Source organism: Macaca fascicularis, chromosome 19, assembly GCF_037993035.2.
Source record: "Macaca fascicularis isolate 582-1 chromosome 19, T2T-MFA8v1.1".
Lineage (NCBI taxonomy): Eukaryota > Metazoa > Chordata > Mammalia > Primates > Cercopithecidae > Macaca > Macaca fascicularis.
The window spans coordinates 7899644-7920195 of NC_088393.1; the positions used below are offsets into that span (position 1 = coordinate 7899644).

The 20552-nt window shown below is 47.3% G+C and overlaps 1 protein-coding gene across 4 annotated transcripts in view; it reads right to left on the reverse strand.

Moving 5' to 3' along the window:
- The window catches only part of INSR (insulin receptor), a 187960-nt gene that overhangs the window by 62045 nt on the left and 105363 nt on the right, over window positions 1-20552 (reverse strand). For all 4 annotated transcript variants that reach the window (XM_074025611.1, XM_045380490.3, XM_045380489.3 and 1 more), the window contains exon 3: window positions 8674-8995. In XM_074025611.1, coding sequence (XP_073881712.1) covers window positions 8674-8995 — 322 coding nt within the window. The remainder of the gene's footprint in view (window positions 1-8673; window positions 8996-20552) is intronic.

The following is a 20552-nucleotide window of genomic DNA, read 5'->3' on the forward strand; positions in this document are numbered from 1 at the left end:
GCCTGGCCAACATGGTGAAACCCCGTCTCTACTAAAAATACAAAAATTAGCCAGGTGTAGTGGTGCCCACCTGTAATCCCAACTAATGGGGAGGCTGAGGCAGGAGAATCACTTGAACCCGAGAGGCAGTGGCTGCAGTGAGCCAAGATCGTGCCTCTGCACTCCAGTCTGGGTGACAGAGTGAGACTCTGGATCAAAAAAATAAAAAAATTGTAGCACCTTCCCCCTTTTTCTCTTCCTCCAGTCGTGTAAGATGTGCCTGCCTCCCCTTCACTTTCCCCCATGATTGTAAGTTTCCTGAGGCCTCCCCAGAAGCAGAAGCCGCTATGCTTCCTGTACAGCCTGCAGGGCCATGAGCCAATTAAATCTCTTTTCTTTATAAATTACCCAGTTCCAGGTATTTCTCTTTTTTTTTTTTTTTTCTTTTTTCCTATGAGACTGAGTTTTGCTCTTGTTGCCCAGGCTGGAGTGCAATGGCGCCATCTCAGCTCACCGTAACCTACACCTCCTGTGTTCAAGCGATTCTCCTGCCTCAGCCTCCCAAGTAGCTGGGATTACAGGCACCCACCACCACGCCCAGCTAATTTTGTATTTTTAGGAGAGATGGGGTTTCTCCATGTTGGTCAGGCTCATCTTGAACTCCCAACCTCAGGTGATCCACCCTCCTCGGCCTCCCAAAGTGCTGGGATTACAGGCGTGAGCCACGACGCCTGGCTCCAGGAATTTATTTATAGCAGTGCAGAAATGGACGAACGCACGTGGTAATGAGAATGTGCCATTCATTACCTTGAGCTGATGGGCCTGATGTGGCAGAACTGGCACCGTTACCCCAACGTGGCAGAACTCAACTTGCTACTCCAAGGAGGCAGGACATTTGCTGTTCTGTGTGGGATTTGATGCAAGTATGGCTGTAACATGACTCCATGTTTAACAGCAAACGACTTGGGCAGCCTTTGGTCTTGCCAACCTGCAGCCTGATGCCATCAAACTCACAGCCCCCAGGAGTCCTTTGGGAGCCAGTCTTCCCCTGACACGGGGTCTCTGAGATCAGCTCTTGGCTTCCAAAGCCTTTCTAGATCCAGGATGGACACAAGATCCAAGACAAGCTAAGCACCACCTTCTATTCCTGTGGCGGCTCAGAGGTGGGTACAGGACTTAAGTCAGCGCAGTGAGGGTTTTGCTAGAACATGCAGGAAGGGGAAATTGTTTTCCTTCTGGAGTATCTAAGGGTTTTGCCTTCTTGCTAGCACAGGGTGAAGGGTGAGGGAGAAGCTACCTAAAAGAAAACCAACAAAGAGCCAAATAAAGATGGAAAAGACTGATCAGGTACATCACTTAAGCTTCTTGATACAGCCATGCCTGAAGCAACTCCCTGAACTTTTTGGTTATGGGCACCAACAAACTCCTTTAATCTTGGTTAAATCAAGGTTTTTGTTTTTTGTTTTTTGTTTTTTGATGGAGTCTTGCTCTTGTTGCTCAGGCTGGAGTGCAATGGTACAACCTCGGCTCACTGCAATCTCCACCTCCCAGGTTCAAATGATTCTCCTGCCTCGGCCTCCTGAGTAACTGGGATTACAGGCCTGCACCACCATGCCCGTCTAATTTTTTATTTTTTAATTTTTTTTAGTAGAGACGGGGTTTCTCCATGTTGGTCAGGCTGGTCTCGAACTCCCGACCTCAGGTGATCCACCCACCTCGGCCTCCCAAAGGGCTGGGATTACAGGTATGAGCCATTGTGCCAGGCTGGTTAAGCCAATTTGAGTTGGGGTTCTGGTGCATGAAACCACAAGATTCCCAACTGTTACAGTCTCCGTGTGTTCATCTGAAAATAACAACACGAATGCCACAGCTTGTGATGAGGAACTCAATGATGCATACCACAAAAGCACTTCGCACACAGAACATAATTTTATCCATTGCTACAAGAGTCATTTGTTATCGGTGGCATCGTTGTTGCTGCTGCCGTTGTTCTCACACCCCTGTGTATTCAACTCTTCAGAATGATTTTTGTGACTGTAGTATCATAAAGAATGCATCTGGTCTTCATCCCAGTTCTTGGCATAGAGCTTCAAAAACCCTTGGAATTTTCTGAGTCATAGGAATGCTTTTGTTAGGAGGGTTAGGAATGCTGGGGGTGACTTGCGGTGGGGGCCTAGATAACATTAGGGTGGGGGGCGGTCACCAGAAAGACCAATCTTGTGATCACAGGGTTGGGGCTTTTAGTCACCTGACCTCCAGGGAGAGGAGGGGGCTGGAAATGGCAGTGTTTAATCACATGGCCAATGATTTCAATCAATCACACAGAAGGAAGGAGACTCCAATTAAAACTCTGGACACTGGGCCGGGTGCAGTGCCTCACGCCTGTAATCCTAGCTCTTTGGGAGGCTGAGGCAGGTGAATCACGAGGTCAGGAGTTCGAGACCAGCCTGGCCAACATGGTGAAACCCCGTCTCTACTAAAAATACAAAAATTAGCCGTGCATGGTGGTGCATGCCTGTAGTCCCAGCTACTTGGGAGGCTGAGGCAGGAGAATCGCTTGAACCTGGGAAGTGGAGATTGCAGTGAGCTGAGATTGTGCCACTGCACTCCAGCCTGGGTGACAGAGTGAGACTCCATCTCAAAACAAACAAACAAACAAAAACTCTGGACACTGAAGCTCAGTAGTACTTTCCAGTTGGTGGACATGTCAGTATGTCAAGAGGGTGATATAGGCTATTGCCACAGGGAGGGAATATGGAAATTCTGTGTCTAGAACTCTCCCAGATCTTGCCCTATGTGTATGCTTTATAATAAAACTATAACTGTATAGCAGGGTTTTTAAATTTGAGACAAGATCTTGCTCTGCCACCCAGGCTGGAGTGCACTGGCACAATCTCAGCTCACTGCAGCCTCGAACTCCTGGGCTCAAGCAATCCTCCTGCTTAAGCCCCCCAAGTAGCTGGGACTACAGGCATGCACCCCCACACCTGGCTAATGTTTTTAAATTTTTGTAGAGATGGGGTCTTGCTATGTTGTCCAGGCTGGTCTCAAACCTCTGAGCTCAAGTGAGCCTCCAACCTTAGCCTCCCAAAGTGCTGGGATTACAGGCATGAGCCACCACACCTGGCCAGGTTTATTTTAGTTCTGTGAGTTCCTTCTAGTAAATTATCAAACCCAAAGAGTTTGTGGGACTCCCCCAGTTTAGAGCCAGTTAGTCAGAAGTGTGGGTGGCTGGGGGATCCCCAAGATGCTGCCAGTGTCTGAAGTAAGGGAAATCTCATGAAAGGCTGAGCTTTAAACTTGTGGAGTCTGATGCTAACTTTGGAGGAGGATTGTGTCAGAACAGTGTTGCAGTACACCCAGGTAGTGGCAGAACAGCTGAGGCGGAAACAAAACAGTGTCCAAATGTTTGACTTCTTTTATTGCCTCTATTCTTATTATGTGGCAGGCAATGCTCTAAGCCTGGAGTTGGCAAACAGTGGCTCGGGAGCCAAATCCAGTTGGCCACCTGTTTTTGCAAATAATATCCTATTGGAATATGGCCACATTTATTGGTTAGTATATCATCTAACCCCGCTTTCACACTGCAAAGGCAGAGTTAAGTCACTCCAACAGAGACCATATGGCCCTGAGCGCTGAAAATATTTACTATCTGGCCCTTGGCCAACCCCTGTTCTCAGCTGCCAGTATACATGAGCGAACAAAGCCAATAATATGCTTTCCCAGTGGGAAATTATAAATGACCACGAATTCTTTGCAGCCTCTCCCACCAAGAAGTGGAGTCTATGTTCCCACCTGTTGAATCTGGGCTTGGCCATATGGCTTGCTTTGGCCAATGGGATATTTGCAAACGTGATACAAGCTGAGGCTTGAAAACCACTTGAACACTGAGGTCTGTCCTTCCTGGCTGCTGGAGTGACAGACTTATGGAGAGAGACCCCCGCTGACCATCTAAGACCCAAGAGGCTCTCCTAAACCATCCTCCTAAACCATCAGCCATAGCTAAACAGGCCCAGGCCAGACAAACCTTCAGTCAACACACAAAATCATCAGAGCTCCTAAAGGAGTGTTTTAAGCCACTAAGCACTGAGGTGGTTTTGTTACACAGCAAGGGCTAGCTGATACACTCCCAAAGCTTATAAGCTGGTTGGGGAGAGTAAATAAATTGACAACAAAGGTTAGGTGCAGTGGCTCAGGTCCTGTAATCGCAGCACTTTGGGAAGCCAAGGTGGGAGGCTCGCTTAAGCCCAGGAGTTCAAGACGAGCCTGGGGAATAGAGCAAGACCCCTATCACTACAAAATTTTTTTTTAGCCAGGTGTGGTGGTATGTGCCTATAGTCCCAGCTACTCAGGAGGCAGTGGCAGGAGGATCTCTTGAGCGCAGGGCGTTGAGACCACAGTGAGCCATGTGGGTGCCACTGCACTCTTGCCTGGGTGATGGAGCAAGACCTTGTCTCAAGAAAAAAAAAAAAAACTGACAATAAAAATATCAGCTAGCAACAAATCAGAGTTAAAACTAAATGATGTGACAGAGAATAGTGCATGGATGACTGATTCATACAGGAAGGATTTGCCAAGGAGACGACCAGGACAAAAAGTGGGTCATTCTCAAATTAAGGGACAAGCATTTTAGGAAGAGGGAACAGCTAATGCAAAGGCACAGAGGAAAGCGGATGTAGCAAGCTGGAGGAAAAGCTCCTGTGGTTACAGCCATGGCCAAGAGGCACCGGAATGAAATTAGAATAAGAACTGGCAGAGCCTTCTTGATAAAGAGTTTGGATTCTGTCCACTGGTCTTGGGGAGCCACTGGGGGGTTTTAGGGAAGGACATGGCATATGATCAGATGGCCACTTTTATTTTTTCTTTTGAGACAGTCTCGTTCTGTCACCGAGACTGGAGTGCAGTGGCACAATCTTGGCTCACTGCAACCTCCATCTCCCAGGTTCAAGCAATTCTCCTGTCTCAGCCTCCCGAGTAGGTGGGATTACAGGCGCCTGCCACCATGCCTGGCTAATTTTTTTTTTTTTTTTTTTTGAGACGGAGTCTTGCTCTGTCGCCCAGATTGGAGTGCAGTGGCCGGATCTCAGCTCACCGTGGTTTCACCGTGTTAGCCAGGATGGTCTCAATCTCCTGACCTCGTGATCCACCCGTCTCGGCCTCCCAAAGTGCTGGAATTACAGGCTTGAGCCACCGCGCCCGGCCAACCGCCTGGCTAATTTTTGTATTTTCAGTAGAGACGGGGTTTCACCATGTTGGTCAGGCTGGTCTCGAACTCCTGACCTCAGGTGATCCACCCACCTCGGCCTCCCAAAGTGCTGGGGTTACAGGCGTGAGCCACCACCCCCGGCCCAGGTGGCCACTTTTAACCAGTGTCACTAGAATGGAAGCAGGAGCAAAGAGATTGTTCAAGGGGACTGGGTCAGACATGATGGTGAAGTAGATGGAGTTGTAGACGAATTTGAGACCTCAGCTTAACAGGAAGAAGTGAGAGAGGTCAAGAAGAGTCAAGGATTTTAGGTCATTCTCCCCTTCCCAATGGATGTCCCGTACTCATTGAAAATTTATCCATCACAAATATCTGATCCTCCTCATCTCAGGAAGCAGCACTGTGCTATTACATCCCAGCAGGTACTTTGGAATGACAGTAGACGGTGAGACCTTTTTTTTTTTTGGAGATGCAGTTTCACTCTTGTCACCCAGGCTGAAGTGCAATGGTGTGATCTCAACTCACTGCAACCTCCGCCTCCTGGGTTCAAGCAATTCTCATGCCTCAGCCTCCAAGGAGCTGGAATAACAGGTATGCACCACCATGCCCGGCTAATATATATATATATATATTTTTTGTATTTTAAGTAAAGATGGGGTTTCACCATGGTGGCCAGGCTGATCTCAAACTCCTGCCCTCAGGTGATCCATCCACTTCGGCCTCCCAAGTGCTGGGATTACAGGCATGAGCCACTGTGCCTGGCCAAGACCTTTTAACGAATCCACATGAGTTCCCAGAACTCTGCTCTTAACACTTTCCCAGATAAGCCACCAGAATGGAAGAAAACATGTGGCCCTATTTGATAACAAACCACATTCGAAAATGCCACAGTCCTATAAAGTCTTTCATAAGATAAAAAGAAAAGCTTCAGGCCAGGTACGGTGGCTCACGCCTGTAATCCCAGAACTTTGGGAAGCCGAAGTGGGTGGGTCACTTGAGGTCAGGAGTTCGAGACCAGCCTGGCCAACATGGTGAAACCCCGTCTCTACTAAAAATACAAGAAAAAATTTAACAGGGCGTGGTGACAGATGTCTGTAATCCCAGCCACGCAGAGGCTGAAGGAGGAGAATCACTTGAACCCGGGAGGCGGAGGTTGCAGTGAGCCGAGATCGCGCCATTGCACTCCAGTCTGGGCAACAAGAGTGAAACTCCATCTCAAAAAAGCAAAAGCACTAACAAAAGACATTGGCCGGGCTTGTTGGCTCACACCTGTAATCCCAGCTACTTGGGAGGCTAAGGCAGGAGAACTGCTTGAACCCGGGAGGCAGAGGTTGCAGTGAGCCGAGATCACGCCACTGCACTCCAGCCTGGGTGACAGAGTGAGGCTCTGTCTCAAAATAAATAAATAAATTAATTAATTAAAAGCTTCAGAAATAAAAATATTAATTTTTTTAAACCTACGCAATAAAATACTGCGACAATGTACCATCCTCTCCTTTGTTTTCTTCCATTCGGGAAAGGTCTCCGGTGCCAAAGATGTGCTGTCAGTTTCTCAGAGTTTTTGTTTTAGCATCTCCTACATCATCAGTGAGAAAGTCAAAGGAGGCTGCTATATGTCTCAGGCCGTAGTTAAGGTGAGGCAAAAATGCCTTTTATTTAAGGCCAATGTCTTTTAAACAAACGTCTTGCCAGGAGATATTAACCCATTTTTTTTTTTTAATTTCAAATGCGATTTTAGAAAAGAATCAAAAGGAATATGGTCATTTCCTCAATCTTGGGAATACACTGGCCAAAAAAAAAAAAAAAAAAAAAAAACACTCTGTCTGGTATGCAAAGGTGATTTATAGACCCTTTTGGTCAATAAAGGCAAAAGGTTTTGTTGGTAGGTTTTTATCAACAACAAGCAAAACCAAACATATTGTACTTACAGGTTTCACAAACACTCAAAGAAAGAGTCGTAAGAACTGAAATTACAGCTTGTTTTCCTTCCCGCCCTCTCCACCCAGGGAAATAAAATTTCCCACCGCAACACTCTCGCTTGGCTAATTCTCAAGTCTGAAGAGGCAGATACTTGACGTCAGCAGGTCAGCTCAAGGCCTCTTGATATGTGTCTGTTTCTGATTTGTTTTTGTGTTGTTTTGTGGTGTGTGTGTGTGTGTGTTTTTAAAACAAAGCATTAAAACCTCAATACAAAAACCAGGAAACAGATTTTTGCAACTCAGTTACGGCCCCCAAAATAGCTCATGGAAGAAGCTAACAGCGTGAACAGAAAGTCTGTGATGTGCGTAGGAAATCTGACTCACTGCCGAAGAGAGAAAACCCTGCTAGTTCTCACCCAAACGGCAGGAAATGGTTTGATTATACTGTCCTTCAGAGAACAGCAAAGCCCTGAGAATAATGCAGAATTGAGTCTCTTCCTCCTGGAGACAGTATGTTCTGGGCTAATCTTGGCACACCACCAGGCTACAGGCCAGGGAAGACACAAAGACCTTGGTATATCCTTGATGTGACAATGATGAAGCTACATCAGTGAGGACAGGCCACGTGGAGGATTTTAGGGAAATTCAAGGACTCGGTCGTTATTATGTTTTCTCGTTCTGAAGTCAAGCACAGAAAGCTTAGAACTGGGGTCCACAATGCCAGACGGCGCGGTGGCTCACACCTGCAATCCCAGCACTTTGAGAGACCGAGGCAGGTGGACCACTTGAGGTTGGGAGTTTGAGACCAGCCTGACCAACATGGCAAAACGCTGTCTCTATTAAAAATACAAAAATTGGCCAGGCGCGGTAGCTCACATCTGTAATCCCAGCACTTTGGGAGGCCGAGACGGGAGGATCACGAGGTCAGGAGATCGAGACCATCCTGGCTAACATGGTGAAACCCCATCTCTACTAAAAATACAAAAAAATTAGCCTGGCGTGGTGACGGGCGCCTCTAGTCCCAGCTACGTGCGAGGCTGAGGCAGGAGAATGGCGTGAACCCGGGAGGTGGAGCTTGCAGTGAGCCGAGATTGCACCACTGCACTCCAACCTGGGTGACAGAGCAAGATTCCGTCTCAAAAAAAAAAAAAAAAAAAAAAAATTAGCCAGGCATGATGGCAGACACCTGCAGTCTCAGCTGCTTGGGAGGCTGAGGCAGGACAATCACTTGAACCCAGGAGGCAGAGGTTGCAGTGAGCCAGGTTCGTGCCACTGCACTCCGGCTTGGGCGAGAGAACAAGACTCCATCTCAAAAAAAAAAAAAAGAAAGAATGGTGGGCACAATGCCAGAAGTATATACTATCTGGCCCTTTAGAGAAAAAGGTAGGCAACTCCTGCTCCCAAGCCCAGGACCAAAACAGGGTGCAAAAGTAGCATCTGAGAGCAGAGACCTCACTCATAGCCAATTAACCCTGGGTTTGCACACAGTTTTAACAGGAGGCATCATCACAACCAACCCCATGCTCCTTCTCCTCTCGGCTGCCCCCCGGACCCACATACAGAACTCACTTGCTGGAATTCATCGTGTACCCGGAGGGACACTCAGGGATGCACTTGTTGTTATGAATGACGTACTGGTGGCAGCCCTGCCTCCGCGAGTTCTTGCATTTGTGGTGCAGGTCCTGGCAGAAGCTGAAGTTCACACAGCGCCAGTCCTGGAAGTGGTAGTAGGGGGGCGGGCAGGTCTCCACACACCTGCCGTCCAGGTAGAAGTTGCGGCAGGCCACGCACTTGGTGGGGTCGTCGGGCTCAGAACAGTTGCCCAGGCACTCGCTGTGGCAACAGAGGCCTTCGGCAGTGCAGCCGTGTGACTTACAGATGGTTGGGCAAACTGGAGAGAGAGAGGGAAGAAAATAAATGAATAAATAAAACAGTTGGTCAATGGCTTTGTCCAATTCCTGTCTGCATATGCAGCAATTCTGGATCAGACAGTGAGAGCCAACCAAATACTAACAATAAAAGCGGCATTTCCACATCATTACCCACATGCCAGACACATCTATTAACTGGTTTCAGCCTCCAAACCATTGGTGTGCTTGTCAATGTTTAACAACTGCCTGAGGGAGGGGGACAGGAGGGCCCAGATCTATATAGCATTTGCCAATTTCCATGGTGTAAATATTCCTACCAGTGGTGGATTTCAGGCCACCCACATGAAGTTACTAAACATACAGCTGGCAAGCGATACATAGTAGCATTCCTCTAAATAGTATTTATAAGTATATACAAAATGTATCTACTATTGACACAAAAGTAGTAAATAACCTCAACAGCACAGATAATAGGAAAACATCGTATGCTATTAGGAGGTGGTGAGTTTTGAGTCTTTGCTACTTTTAAAAACCTTTGTTACTTTAAAAACTTCGGTTTTTAATGTCATTTGTTTAACTGTAGGTTTATGTAGTTTTTATGAATATCTATGTCTAACAAATGGCTCACAAATTGACTGAAAATTTGACCACTGGCTCTAGCAAGCCAACTCCAGCATGCTGCTGCACCCCACATGTGAAGTAGATACACTGTTATCTCCTTTATTTTTTTGTTTTACAAATGGGGAAACTGAGGCTTGGGGAGGTTAAGTAACTTGCCCCCAAACCACTGATTGCTTCAACAGACATTTGCTTGCACTAATCTAGATACTGTAACCACTATGGGGAAAAAGTGGCTGCAGACCCTGCCTTTGGGAGCAAGCACAAGGTCTAATGGAGGAGACATGTTAGTTACTTAAACATGCAAATGTGTCTGGGTGCCATAGCTCATGCCTGTAATCCCAGTACTTTGGGAGCTCGAGGTGGGTGGATCACCTGAGGTCAGGAGTTTGAGACAAGCCTGGCCAACATGGTGAAACCCTGTCTCTACTAAAAATACAAAAATTAGCCGGGTGTGGTGGTGCATGCCTGTAATCCCAGCTGCTCAGAAGGCTGAGGTATGAGAATCACTTGAATCCGGGAGGTGGAGGTTGCACTGAGCCAAGATCGCGCCATTACACTCCAGCCTGGGCGACAAGAGCAAAATTCCATCAAAAAGAAAAAAAAAAAAAAAAGGCTGGGTGTGGTGGCTCATGCCTGTAATCCCAGCACTTTGGGAGGCCAAGGTAGGCAGATCACCTGAGGTCAGGAGTTCGAAACCAGCCTGGCCAACATGGTGGAACCCCGTCTACTGAAAATACAAACAATTAGCCAGGTGTGGTGGCGGGCGACCGTAATCCCAGCTACTCAGGAGGCTGAGGCAGGAGAATCACTTGAACCTGGCAGGTGGAGGTTGCAGGGAGCCGAGATCATGCCACTGCACTCCAGCCTTGGTGACAGAGGGAGACTGTCTCAAAACAAAAAAACGAAACAAAAAAAAAAGAAAAAGAAAAAGAAAAAAAGTTGGGGAGTATTCTTCACCCCAAATCCCCAAACTGTGATTCTCAGCACAGTGGATCCCACCAGCCAAACTCAGGGAACAGAAGTGGCCCCAGAAGCTACATCCATATGTGAGCAGCACCGTCTGGTCGAACTTTCTGCGATGACAGAAATATTCTCTATCTGGGCCGTCCAACACAGTAGCCAATTCTCTCCTGTGGCTTCTGAATGTGGTTAGTGCGACTAGGAAATCCGATTTTTTTTTAAGTGTGGTAAAATACACATAGCATAAAATTCACTATTGTAACCATGTCTAAATGTAGAGTTCAGTGGTATTAAATACTTTCACGTGGCTATGCGACCATCACCACCACCACCCATCTCCAGAACTTTCTCATCTTAACCAAACTGAAACTCTGTCCCCATGAAACACTGACACCCACCCTCCTCCCCAGCTCTTGGCACCTCCCATTTTACTTTCTTTTTATTTATTATTATTATTATTATTATTTTTGAGATAGAGTCTTGCTTTGTTGCCCAGGCTGGGGTGCAGTGGCGCGATCTCAGCTCACTGTAACCTCCGCCTCCCGGGTTCAAGCGATTCTCCTGCCTCAGCCTCCAGAGTAGCTGGAATTACAGACGCCACCACCACACCCAGCTAATTTTGTATTTTTAGTAGAGACGGGGTTTCATCATGTTGGCCAGGCTGGTCTTGAACTCCTAACCTCGTGATATTCCTGCCTCGGCCTCCCAATGCGCTGGGATTACAGGTGTGAGCCTTTGCTCCCGGCATCCCATTTTACTTTCTGTCTGACTCTGACAACTCTAGGAACCTTATATAAGTGGAATAATATAGGATTGATTTATTTATTTATTTATTTATTTATTTATTTATTTATTTATTTATTTTGAGATGGAGTCTCACTCTGTCGCCCAGGCTGGATGGAGTGCAGTGACTCGATCTCGGTTTACTGCAACCTCCACCTCCTGGGTTCAAGGAATTCTCCTGTCTCAGCCTCTGAGTAGCTGGGATTACAGGTGCCCACCACCACGCCCCACTAATTTTTTTGTATTTTTAGTAGAGACAGGGTTTCACCATGTTAGCCAGGCTGGTCTCGAACTTCTCACCTCAAGCGATCCACCTGCCTCGGCCTCTCAAAGTACTGGAATTACAGGTATAAGCCACTATGCCCAGCCTAGTTGCACTATTTTAAATTCCCACCAACAGTGTACCAGGGTTCCAATTTTTACCAAGGAACCAAACTTTCAACTACATTTCATTTTAATTTCAGTTTAAAATTTTTAAAAAGTTTTACATTGATACACAATGTTTTACACATTTATGGGGTACGTGTGATATTTTGTCACATGGATAAAACATGTAACGATTTCTTTTGTGTGTGTGTAATGGGGTCTGGCTCTGTCCCCTAGGCTCTGGGGTGCAGTGACATGGTTACAGTTCACTACAGCCTCAATCTCCTGGGCTCGGGTGATCCTTCCACCTTGGCCTCCTGTGTAGCTGGAATGATGGACATGCGCCACCACACCCTGCTAAGTTTTTAATTTTTTGTAGAAATGGGGTCTCACTATGTTGCCCAGGCTGGTCTCGAACTCCTGGCTCAAGCAATCCTCCCACCTCAGCTTCCCAAAGTGCTGAGATTACAGGTGTGAGCCACTGCGCCTGACACAGTTCCAATGTTTACTAGCCACAGATGACTACCATCTCCCACACTAGACAGTGCAGGCATAGAGAATAAAAGCAGACCCCCTACAGGCCTTGGGTGGGTCTAATCCCTGCCAGTCTTGCTAAGTCCTTCTCCCAGGCTGGCCTCCTTTCTGCACCTCCCACCCACACACACCCAGGCTCAGCCCTACCTTAGGACCTTGTGTAAGCTGTTCTGGGTGGAGCATGCTGGTCCCTTGTCCCCTTGTGGCTCACTCTTTTGTATCCTTCAGGTCCTTATACAGACCTTCCCTGACCTCCCCAGCAGAAGTTGCCCCTCCTTCTCCATTCATGAGCTAACACGTTATCTCATTACATTTTCCTTATGGCACGGATCACTCTTGAAAATTATCCTGGGGCTGGGCATGGTGGCTCACACCTGTAATCCCAGCACTTTGGGAGGCCGAGGTGGGTGGATTACTTGAGGTCAGGAGTTCGAGACCAGCCTGGCCAACATGGTAAAACCCCGTCTCTACTAAAAATACAGAAATTAGCCAGGCATAGTGGCGGGCGCCTGTAATCCCAGCTACTCAGGAGGCTGAGGCACGAGAATCCCTTGAACCTGGGAGGTGGAGGTTGCAGTGAGCTGAGATCATGCCACTGCACTCCAACCTGGTTGACAGAGTGAGACTCTGTCAAAAAAAAAAACAAAAACAAAAAAAAACCCAAGAATTAGGAAGTTCTAACAGGGCCAAGCACAGTGGCTGATGCTTGTAATCCCAGCACTTTAAGAGGCTCAGGCGGGTGGATCACTTGAGGTCAGGAGTTCAAGACAACCAGCCTGATCAACATAGTGAAACTAAAAATACAAATTTTTTTTTTTTTTGGGTGTGGTGATGCTTGCCTGTAATCCCAGCTACTCGAGAGACTTAGGCAGGAGAATCGCTTGAACCCAGGAGGAGGAGTTTGCAGTGAGACAAGATTGTGCCACTGAACTCCAGCCTAGGTGACAGAGCAAGACTCCATCTCAAAAAAAAAACAGGCTGGGGGAGGGATTGTTAATAAGAGTCCCTTGCTTCCTTCTTAAGGCTGTTGCAAGAAATAAACAGGATAACGTCGGTAACACAACAGATTCTTTGATAGAGACATTTTTAGGCTTGATAGAAATTAACTACAGAGGGTATCTATAATTATCACAATTATCAACATCATTAACACTGATCTGTCTGTGGGAACCTGAGGGCTGAAATTCAATTGGAGGAAGCAATATACAAGGCAGACAATTACCTAGGGCCCACAGAGTCCCAACGCTCTGGCAAGGACACACACACAAGAGGAAAGGGCTTGTTTCCTGGGCTGGAGCCACTTCAGAGGGTCAGTCCTTTCATTCAAAAGAGGCGTCATCAATGGCCTAACACAAACCTCTCAAACACATAAGTCCTTCCGGCCCAGACAATGGGAAGAAAAATTATCCAACCATTGCAAACAAGGCCAGAGGCTGCCAGACTTTGTAATCCCGTGTTGGAGCCCTGTCTGACAGGCTCATCTGAGCTATTTCATTTTCCAGCACAGGAGTTGGTCAACTTTTTCTGTAAAGGGCCACAGGCAAATACTTGAGGCTCTGCAGGACATACGGTGTCGGTTGAAACTACTCAACTCTGCCATGATGGCATGATAGCAGCTATAGACATATGTACGTGAAGAGGCATGGCTAGGTCCAATAAAACTTTATTTATAAAAGCAAGTGATGGGCCAGATAGTTTTATCAACCTGCGTTAGTTAAATGTACCTGTAATTGATTTTATTCTCTTTTTTGAAATGGAATCTCGCTCTGTTGTCCAGGCTGGAGTACAGTGGTGCAATCTCTGCTCACTATAAACTCTGTGTCCCAGGTTCAAGCGATTCTCTTGCCTCAGCCTCCTGAGTAGCTGGGATTACAGGCACTCGCCACCATGCCTGGATAATTTTTGTATTTTTAGTAGAGACGGGGTTTCACCACGTTGGCCAGTCTGGTCTTGAACTCCTGACCTCAAGTGATCTACCCACCTTGGCCTCCCAAAGTGCTGGGATTATAGGCATGAACCACTACACCTGGCCGATTTCACTATTTCTATTAGGGACTAGACTCATGGAAATTAGTGCTAACTTACAGACAGATATGCTGCAAATTATTTTCATCTCAGAGAAAAGATACTCTCAGCTGGGCATGGAGGCTCATGCCTGTAATCCCAGCACTTTGGGAGTCTGAGGCAGGAGGATTGCTTGAGGCAGGAGGAGTTCAAGACCAGCCTGGGTAACAGAGTGAGATCCCATCTCTCCCTACCAAAAACAAAAAAAAAAGGGGGGGGGGGGACAGAAAAAAATCATCCCCAAAGATTACAGTTTTATTCTCCTGTGGGACATTAAGCAGCCTCATAGCTAACATTGCCTTCTTATTTCAGTGACTATACATGTTTTGGCTTTATAATCCTGCTGTTCCCTCACTAATGGCTTAAATAAACATGTTGACCTGTATTCTTTGGTGTTTTGTTGTTGTTGTTGTTGTTGTTTGTTTTGTTTTGTTTTTGAGACAGAGTCTCACTCTGTTGCCCAGGCTGGAATGCAATGGTGCGAACTCGGCTCACTGCAACCTCCACCTCCCTGGTTCAAGCAATTCTCTGCCTCAGCCTCCTGAGTAGCTGGGATTATAGGCGCCCGTCATCACGGCCAGCTAATTTTTGTATTTTTAGTAGAGATGGGGTTTCACCATGTTGGCCAGGCTGGTCTTGAACTACTGACCTCGGGATCCACCCACCTCGGCCTCCCAAAGTGCTGGGATTACAGGCGTGAGCCACCACGCCCAACCAGTTCTTTGAAGACTATCCTTGGAACACTATAAGCCCATTCCAGGTGTCTCCAACTCCGTAGGGAGATGTTGATCAAACAGTACAAAATTTCACTTAGGAGAAATAAGCTTTAGTTATGTAATGGACACAATAGTTGCTATAATAAGTAACAGTACACTGGACATTTCAAAATTGCTAAAAATGTAGATTTTTTTAACCATCAAACAATAAGTATGTGAGGCGATAGCTTTTAAATTGGCATGATTTAATAATTCTACAATGTAAACAGATATCAAAACATCACATGCTATCCCATAAATATATAACATATACAATTATTATTTGTCAATTAAAAAAAAATAGAGGCCAGGTGTGGTGGCTCCGCCTATAATCCCAGCACTTTGGGAGGCCATGGCAGGGAGTTTGAGACCAGCCTGGCCAACATGGTGAAACCCTGTTTCTACCAAAAATACAAAAATTATACAGGCATGGTGGCACGAGCCTGTAATCCCAGCCACACAGAAGGCTGAGGTAGGAGAATCACTTGAACACGGGAGGCAGGGGTTGCAGTGAGCCGAGATTGTGCCACTACTGGGAGAGAGAATGAGACTCTGTCTCAAAAAGAAAGAAAAGAGAAGAGAAGGAGAGAAAGAGAGAAAGAGAGAAAGAGAAGGGAGGGGAAGGAGGGGAGGGGAGGGGAGGGGAGGGGAGGGGAGGGAAGGGAAGGGAAGGGAAGGGAAGGGAAGGAAAGGGAAGGGAAGGAAAGGGAAGGGAAGGGAAGGGAAGGAAAGGGAAGGGAAGGGAAGAAAGAGAAAGGCAGGCTACTCGGGGTGACCACTGCACCTCCTAGCTGAGTGGGAGTCCTCTAAACTGGTTCTGGATGCTTCCACATACTCTTGTTCCCCATACTGATTTCTCTGAACACGAATTGTTAGAGAGAATGTGAAAAGCTCCACACGAAAATCACAAGCCTGCCAGGCTCAGTGGCTTGTACATGTAATGGCACTTTGGGAGGCTAACATGGGAGGATCTCTTGAGTCCAGTAGTTCAAAACCAGCCTGGGCAAAATAGCCTGACTCTGTCTCTACAAAAATAAAAAAATTAGCTGGGTCTGATGGTGCACGCTACTAATCCCAGCTACTGGGGTGACTGAGGTGGGAGAATTGCTACAGCCCAGGAGTTTGAGGCTGCAATGAGCTGTGACTGCACCCTGCACTCCAGCCTGGACAATAAAGCAAGATCCTATCTTTAAAAAGAAGAGAGAGTGAGGGCTGGGTGCAGTGGCTCACGCCTGTAATCCCAGCACTTTGGGAGGCTGAGGTGGGTGGATCACGAGGTCAGGAGATCAAGACCATCCTGGCTAATACGGTGAAACCCCGTCACTACTAAAAATACAAAAAATTAGCAGGGCGTGGTGGCGGGTGCCTGCAGTCCCAGCTACTCGGGAGGCTGAGGCAGGAGGATGGCGTGAACCCGGGAGGCGGAGCTTGCAGTGAGCCGAGATCGCGCCACTGCACTCCAGCCTGGGCGACAGAGTGAGACTCCATCAAAAAGAAAGGACGGAAGGAAGGAAGGAAAGAAGGGAGAGAAAAAGAAAGAGAGAAAGAAGGAGGGAAGGAAGAGAGGGAGAAAAGAAAGAGAAAGAAAGAAGGAAGGAGGGAGGGAAGGAAAGAGGGAAGGAAAGAAGGAAGGAAGAAGGAAGGAAGGAAGGAAGGAAGGAAGGAAGGAAGGAAGGAAGGAAGGAAGGAAGGAAGGAGAGAGACAGAAAAAAGGAAAGAAGGAGGGAAGGAAGGAGGGAGGGGAAAGAGAGAGAAAGAAAGAAGAAAGAGGGAGAAAGAAAGAGGAAGGAAGGAGAGAGAAAGAAGGAAAGAAAAAGACAAAGAAAGAATAAAGAGAAAAAAGAAAAGAAAGAGACAGAGGGAGAAAGAAGAAATAAAGAAAAGAGAGAAAGAAAAAGAAAGAGAAGGAAAAGAGAAAGAAAGAAAAGAAAGAGAAGGGAGGCAGTAAGGGAGGGAGGAAGGGAGGGAAGTAAAGAAAAGAAGGAAAGAAAGGGAAAAATCACAAGCAGCCCAGGGTGGGGAAAGGGCATGACACAAGTGAAGTAGCCACAGAACAGCAGCTTCTTCTGGTGACACAGACCGCAAAGTGAAGACGTTATGAAAGCCACGTGTCGTGCAAGATGAGAAACAGCCCCGGTGGAGGACGGGGTTGACTTTCCTCTCCTTGTGCCCCTGACCTGATCCCCCTTATTGACACTTAATGAGCCCAAGTGTCTGTTCCTGCCCAACTTCTGGTTTGGGGTAGGAACAGTCAGCAGCCCAGGCTGTGTCTGCCAGAGAAGACGGCAGACTTTCAGGAAAATGCCAAACCGTCCAGCAGCTATCCCTCCCTCACATCTGCGCACAAGTGCATGCTGTGTGTGTAGGGAACATCTACCCAGATCTCCCCTCTCCAAAAATGCAGGTTCTGTGTCCATCCATTGTCTCCCCTCCAAAGCCACCTTGAGCCGCTGGTCCCAATTTTCCCCCAGTTCTCCCTAAACCTCCCAAAAGCTCCTGGGTGAGCAAACAGAAGCAGCCATCGCCTTCCTGAAACTGTCAGCTGTGGTAGCTTTTTCACTCTATGCTGCTGAGAAGATCGGAGACTAAAATCTAACTAAATTGATGGAGGGGAAAGGAGATCGCTGTGTCAGAGTCCTCTGGTGGACCCTCCCCAGGATAAACAATGTCCCCACTAAAGGACCACTTCCCTAGACAGAGGGAGTCACAGAAACACCAATTTGCTTCAGGGAGGCAGTTCAAAGCAAAGGGAGGAACATTGCACCAAGAGGCAGGTGCAATTTGATGCAGTATTTCTTTTTTCTTTTTTTCAAGATGGAGTCTCACTCTTGTCCCTCAGGCTGGAGTGCAGTGCCATGATCTCAGCTCACTGCAACCTCCGCCTCCCGGGTTCAAGTGATTCTCCTGCCTCAGCCTTCTGAGCAGCTGGGATTACAGGCGCCCGCCACCACACCCAGCTAATTTTGTACTTTTAGTAGAGACGGTGTTTCATCATGTTGTCCAGGCTGGTCTCGAACTCCTGACCTCAGGTGATCTGCCTACCTCGGCCTCCCAAAGTGCTAGATTACAGATGTGAGCCACCACGTCCAGCCCTGACATAGTATTTCCACTTCTAGGAATTATCCTGCAGACAAGAGACCCAACGACCACGTCAATGCCTGGAAGGGGATATTCTCTGCCCTGTCAGACCTTAGCCATTTGTGTTTCTAACAGCAAAAGACAGAAAACAACCTAGAGATCCAAAATAGAAGACTGGGTAAATAAATTACTGTGGGTCAAGGAGGCGGAATCGTATGTAGCTGTAGAAATGGAGATAGCTCTATGCATTGAGAAGTTGGAATCGCTACCGACATAGCATTAACTTGAAAAATATCAAGGTGCAACACAGTGTCTAAAGAGTCTAATTCATTTGTAGAGAAGGAAAAGAGACATGTATGGTGGGAATACAAAATGGGATGGCTACTTTGGAAAACAGTTTGGCAATTTTTTTCTTTTCTTTTCTTTCTTTTTTTTTTTTTTTTTTGGAGACAGGGTCTCGCTGTGTTGCCCCAGCTGGAGTGCGGTGACACAATCTCAGCTCACTGCAACCTTGATCTTCCAGGCTTAAGCCATCCTCCCACCTCAGCTTCCTAAGTAGCTGGGCTACAGGCACATAGCAGCTCACCAAGCTTAGAGTTTGACACATTTTTTACAGAGATAGGGTCTTACGATGTTGCTCAGGCTGATCTCAGACTCCTGGCCTCAAATGATCCTAAAGTAGCTGGATTACAGGTATGTGTCAGCCCACTCAGCTAACATTTTTGTAGTTTTTTTGTAGAGATGGAGTCTTGCTATGTTGCCCCGGCGGATCTCGAACCTGACCTCAAGTGATCCTCCTGCCTTGACCTCCCAATGTGCTGGGGTCACATATGTCAACCACCGTGCCCTGCGCCAGTAATCTAGCACTTTGGAAGGCCACGGTGGGTGGATCACCAGAGGTCAGGAGTTCAAGATCAGCCCGGCCAACATGGTGAAACCCCCTCTCTACTAAAAATACAAAATTAGCCAGACATGGGTGGGCATGCGCCTGTAATCCCAGCTACTCGGGAGACTGAGGCTGGAGAATCACTTGAACCCAGGAGGTGGAGATTGCAATGAGTGGAGATCATGCCATTGCACTCCAGCCTGGGTGACAAGGGTGAAACTCCATCTAAAAATAATAATAATAATAAAATAAAAATAAAGTTAAGCATATGGGTCACGTATCGTGGCTCACACCTGTAATCCCAGCATGTTGGGAGGCCGAGGCTGGTAGATCATTTGAGCTCAGGAGTTCGAGACCAGCCTGGTCAACAAGGTGAAATCCCATCTCTACTAAAAATACAACACAGGGCAGGGCGTGGTAGCACATGCCTGTAACCCCAGCTACTCGGGAGGCTCAGGCAGGGGAATCGCTTGAATCCAGAGGCAGAGGTTGCAGCGAGCCAAGATTGTGCCACTGCACTCCAGCTTGGGCGACAGAGAGAGACTCTGTCTCAAAAAAATAAAAATAAAAATAAAGTTGAGCATATGCTTCTCATCCTTACCACACAACCCAGAAATCTCATTCCTAGGGTTTTACCCTAGGTATGCAAAATGGAAACACGCGTTCATGCAAAAACCGGTACTTGAACGCTGATAATGGCTGCGTTCATAATCACTCCGAACCGGAAACAACCCAAATGTCCCTCAACTGGGGAATGCATTAAACTGTGGCACATCCAGGCTGGGCGCGGTGGCTTACGCCTATAATCCCAGCACTTTGGGAGGCCGAGGCGGGTGGATCATGAGGTCAGAAGATCGAGACCATCCTGGCTAACACGGTGAAACCCCGTCTCTACTAAAAAATACAAAAAATTAGCCGGGCGTGGTGGCGGGCGCCTGTAGTCCCAGCTACTCGGGAGGCTGAGGCAGGAGAATGGCGCAAACCCGGGAGGCGGAGCTTGCAGTGAGCCGAGATCGCGCCACTGCACTCCAGCCTGGGCGACAGAGCGAGACACCATCTCAAAAACAAAAACAAAAACAAACAAACAAAAAAAACCTGTAGCACATCCATACAAGGAAACACCACTCAGCAATAAAAAGAAATGAAACACTCATACCCATAACAGCATGGATGATTTTTTGTTTTGTTTTGTTTTTAGCTGGACTCTCACACTATTACTCAGGCTGGAGTGAACTAGTGTAATCTCAGCTCACTGCAACCTCCGTCTCCTGGGTTCCAGTGATTCCCCTGCCTCAGCCTCCTGAGTAGCTGGGATTGCAGCTGTCCACCACTATGCCTGGCTACTTTTTGTATTTTTAGTAGAGATGGGGTTTTGCCATGTTGCCCAGGCTGGTCTCGAACTCCTAGCCTCAAGCAATCCTCCCACGCTGGCCTCCCAAAGTGCTGGAATTACAGGTGTGAGCCACCACACCTGGCCAACAGCATTGCTGGATTTTAAGTGCATTATATTCAGTGTAGAAATGGATCCAG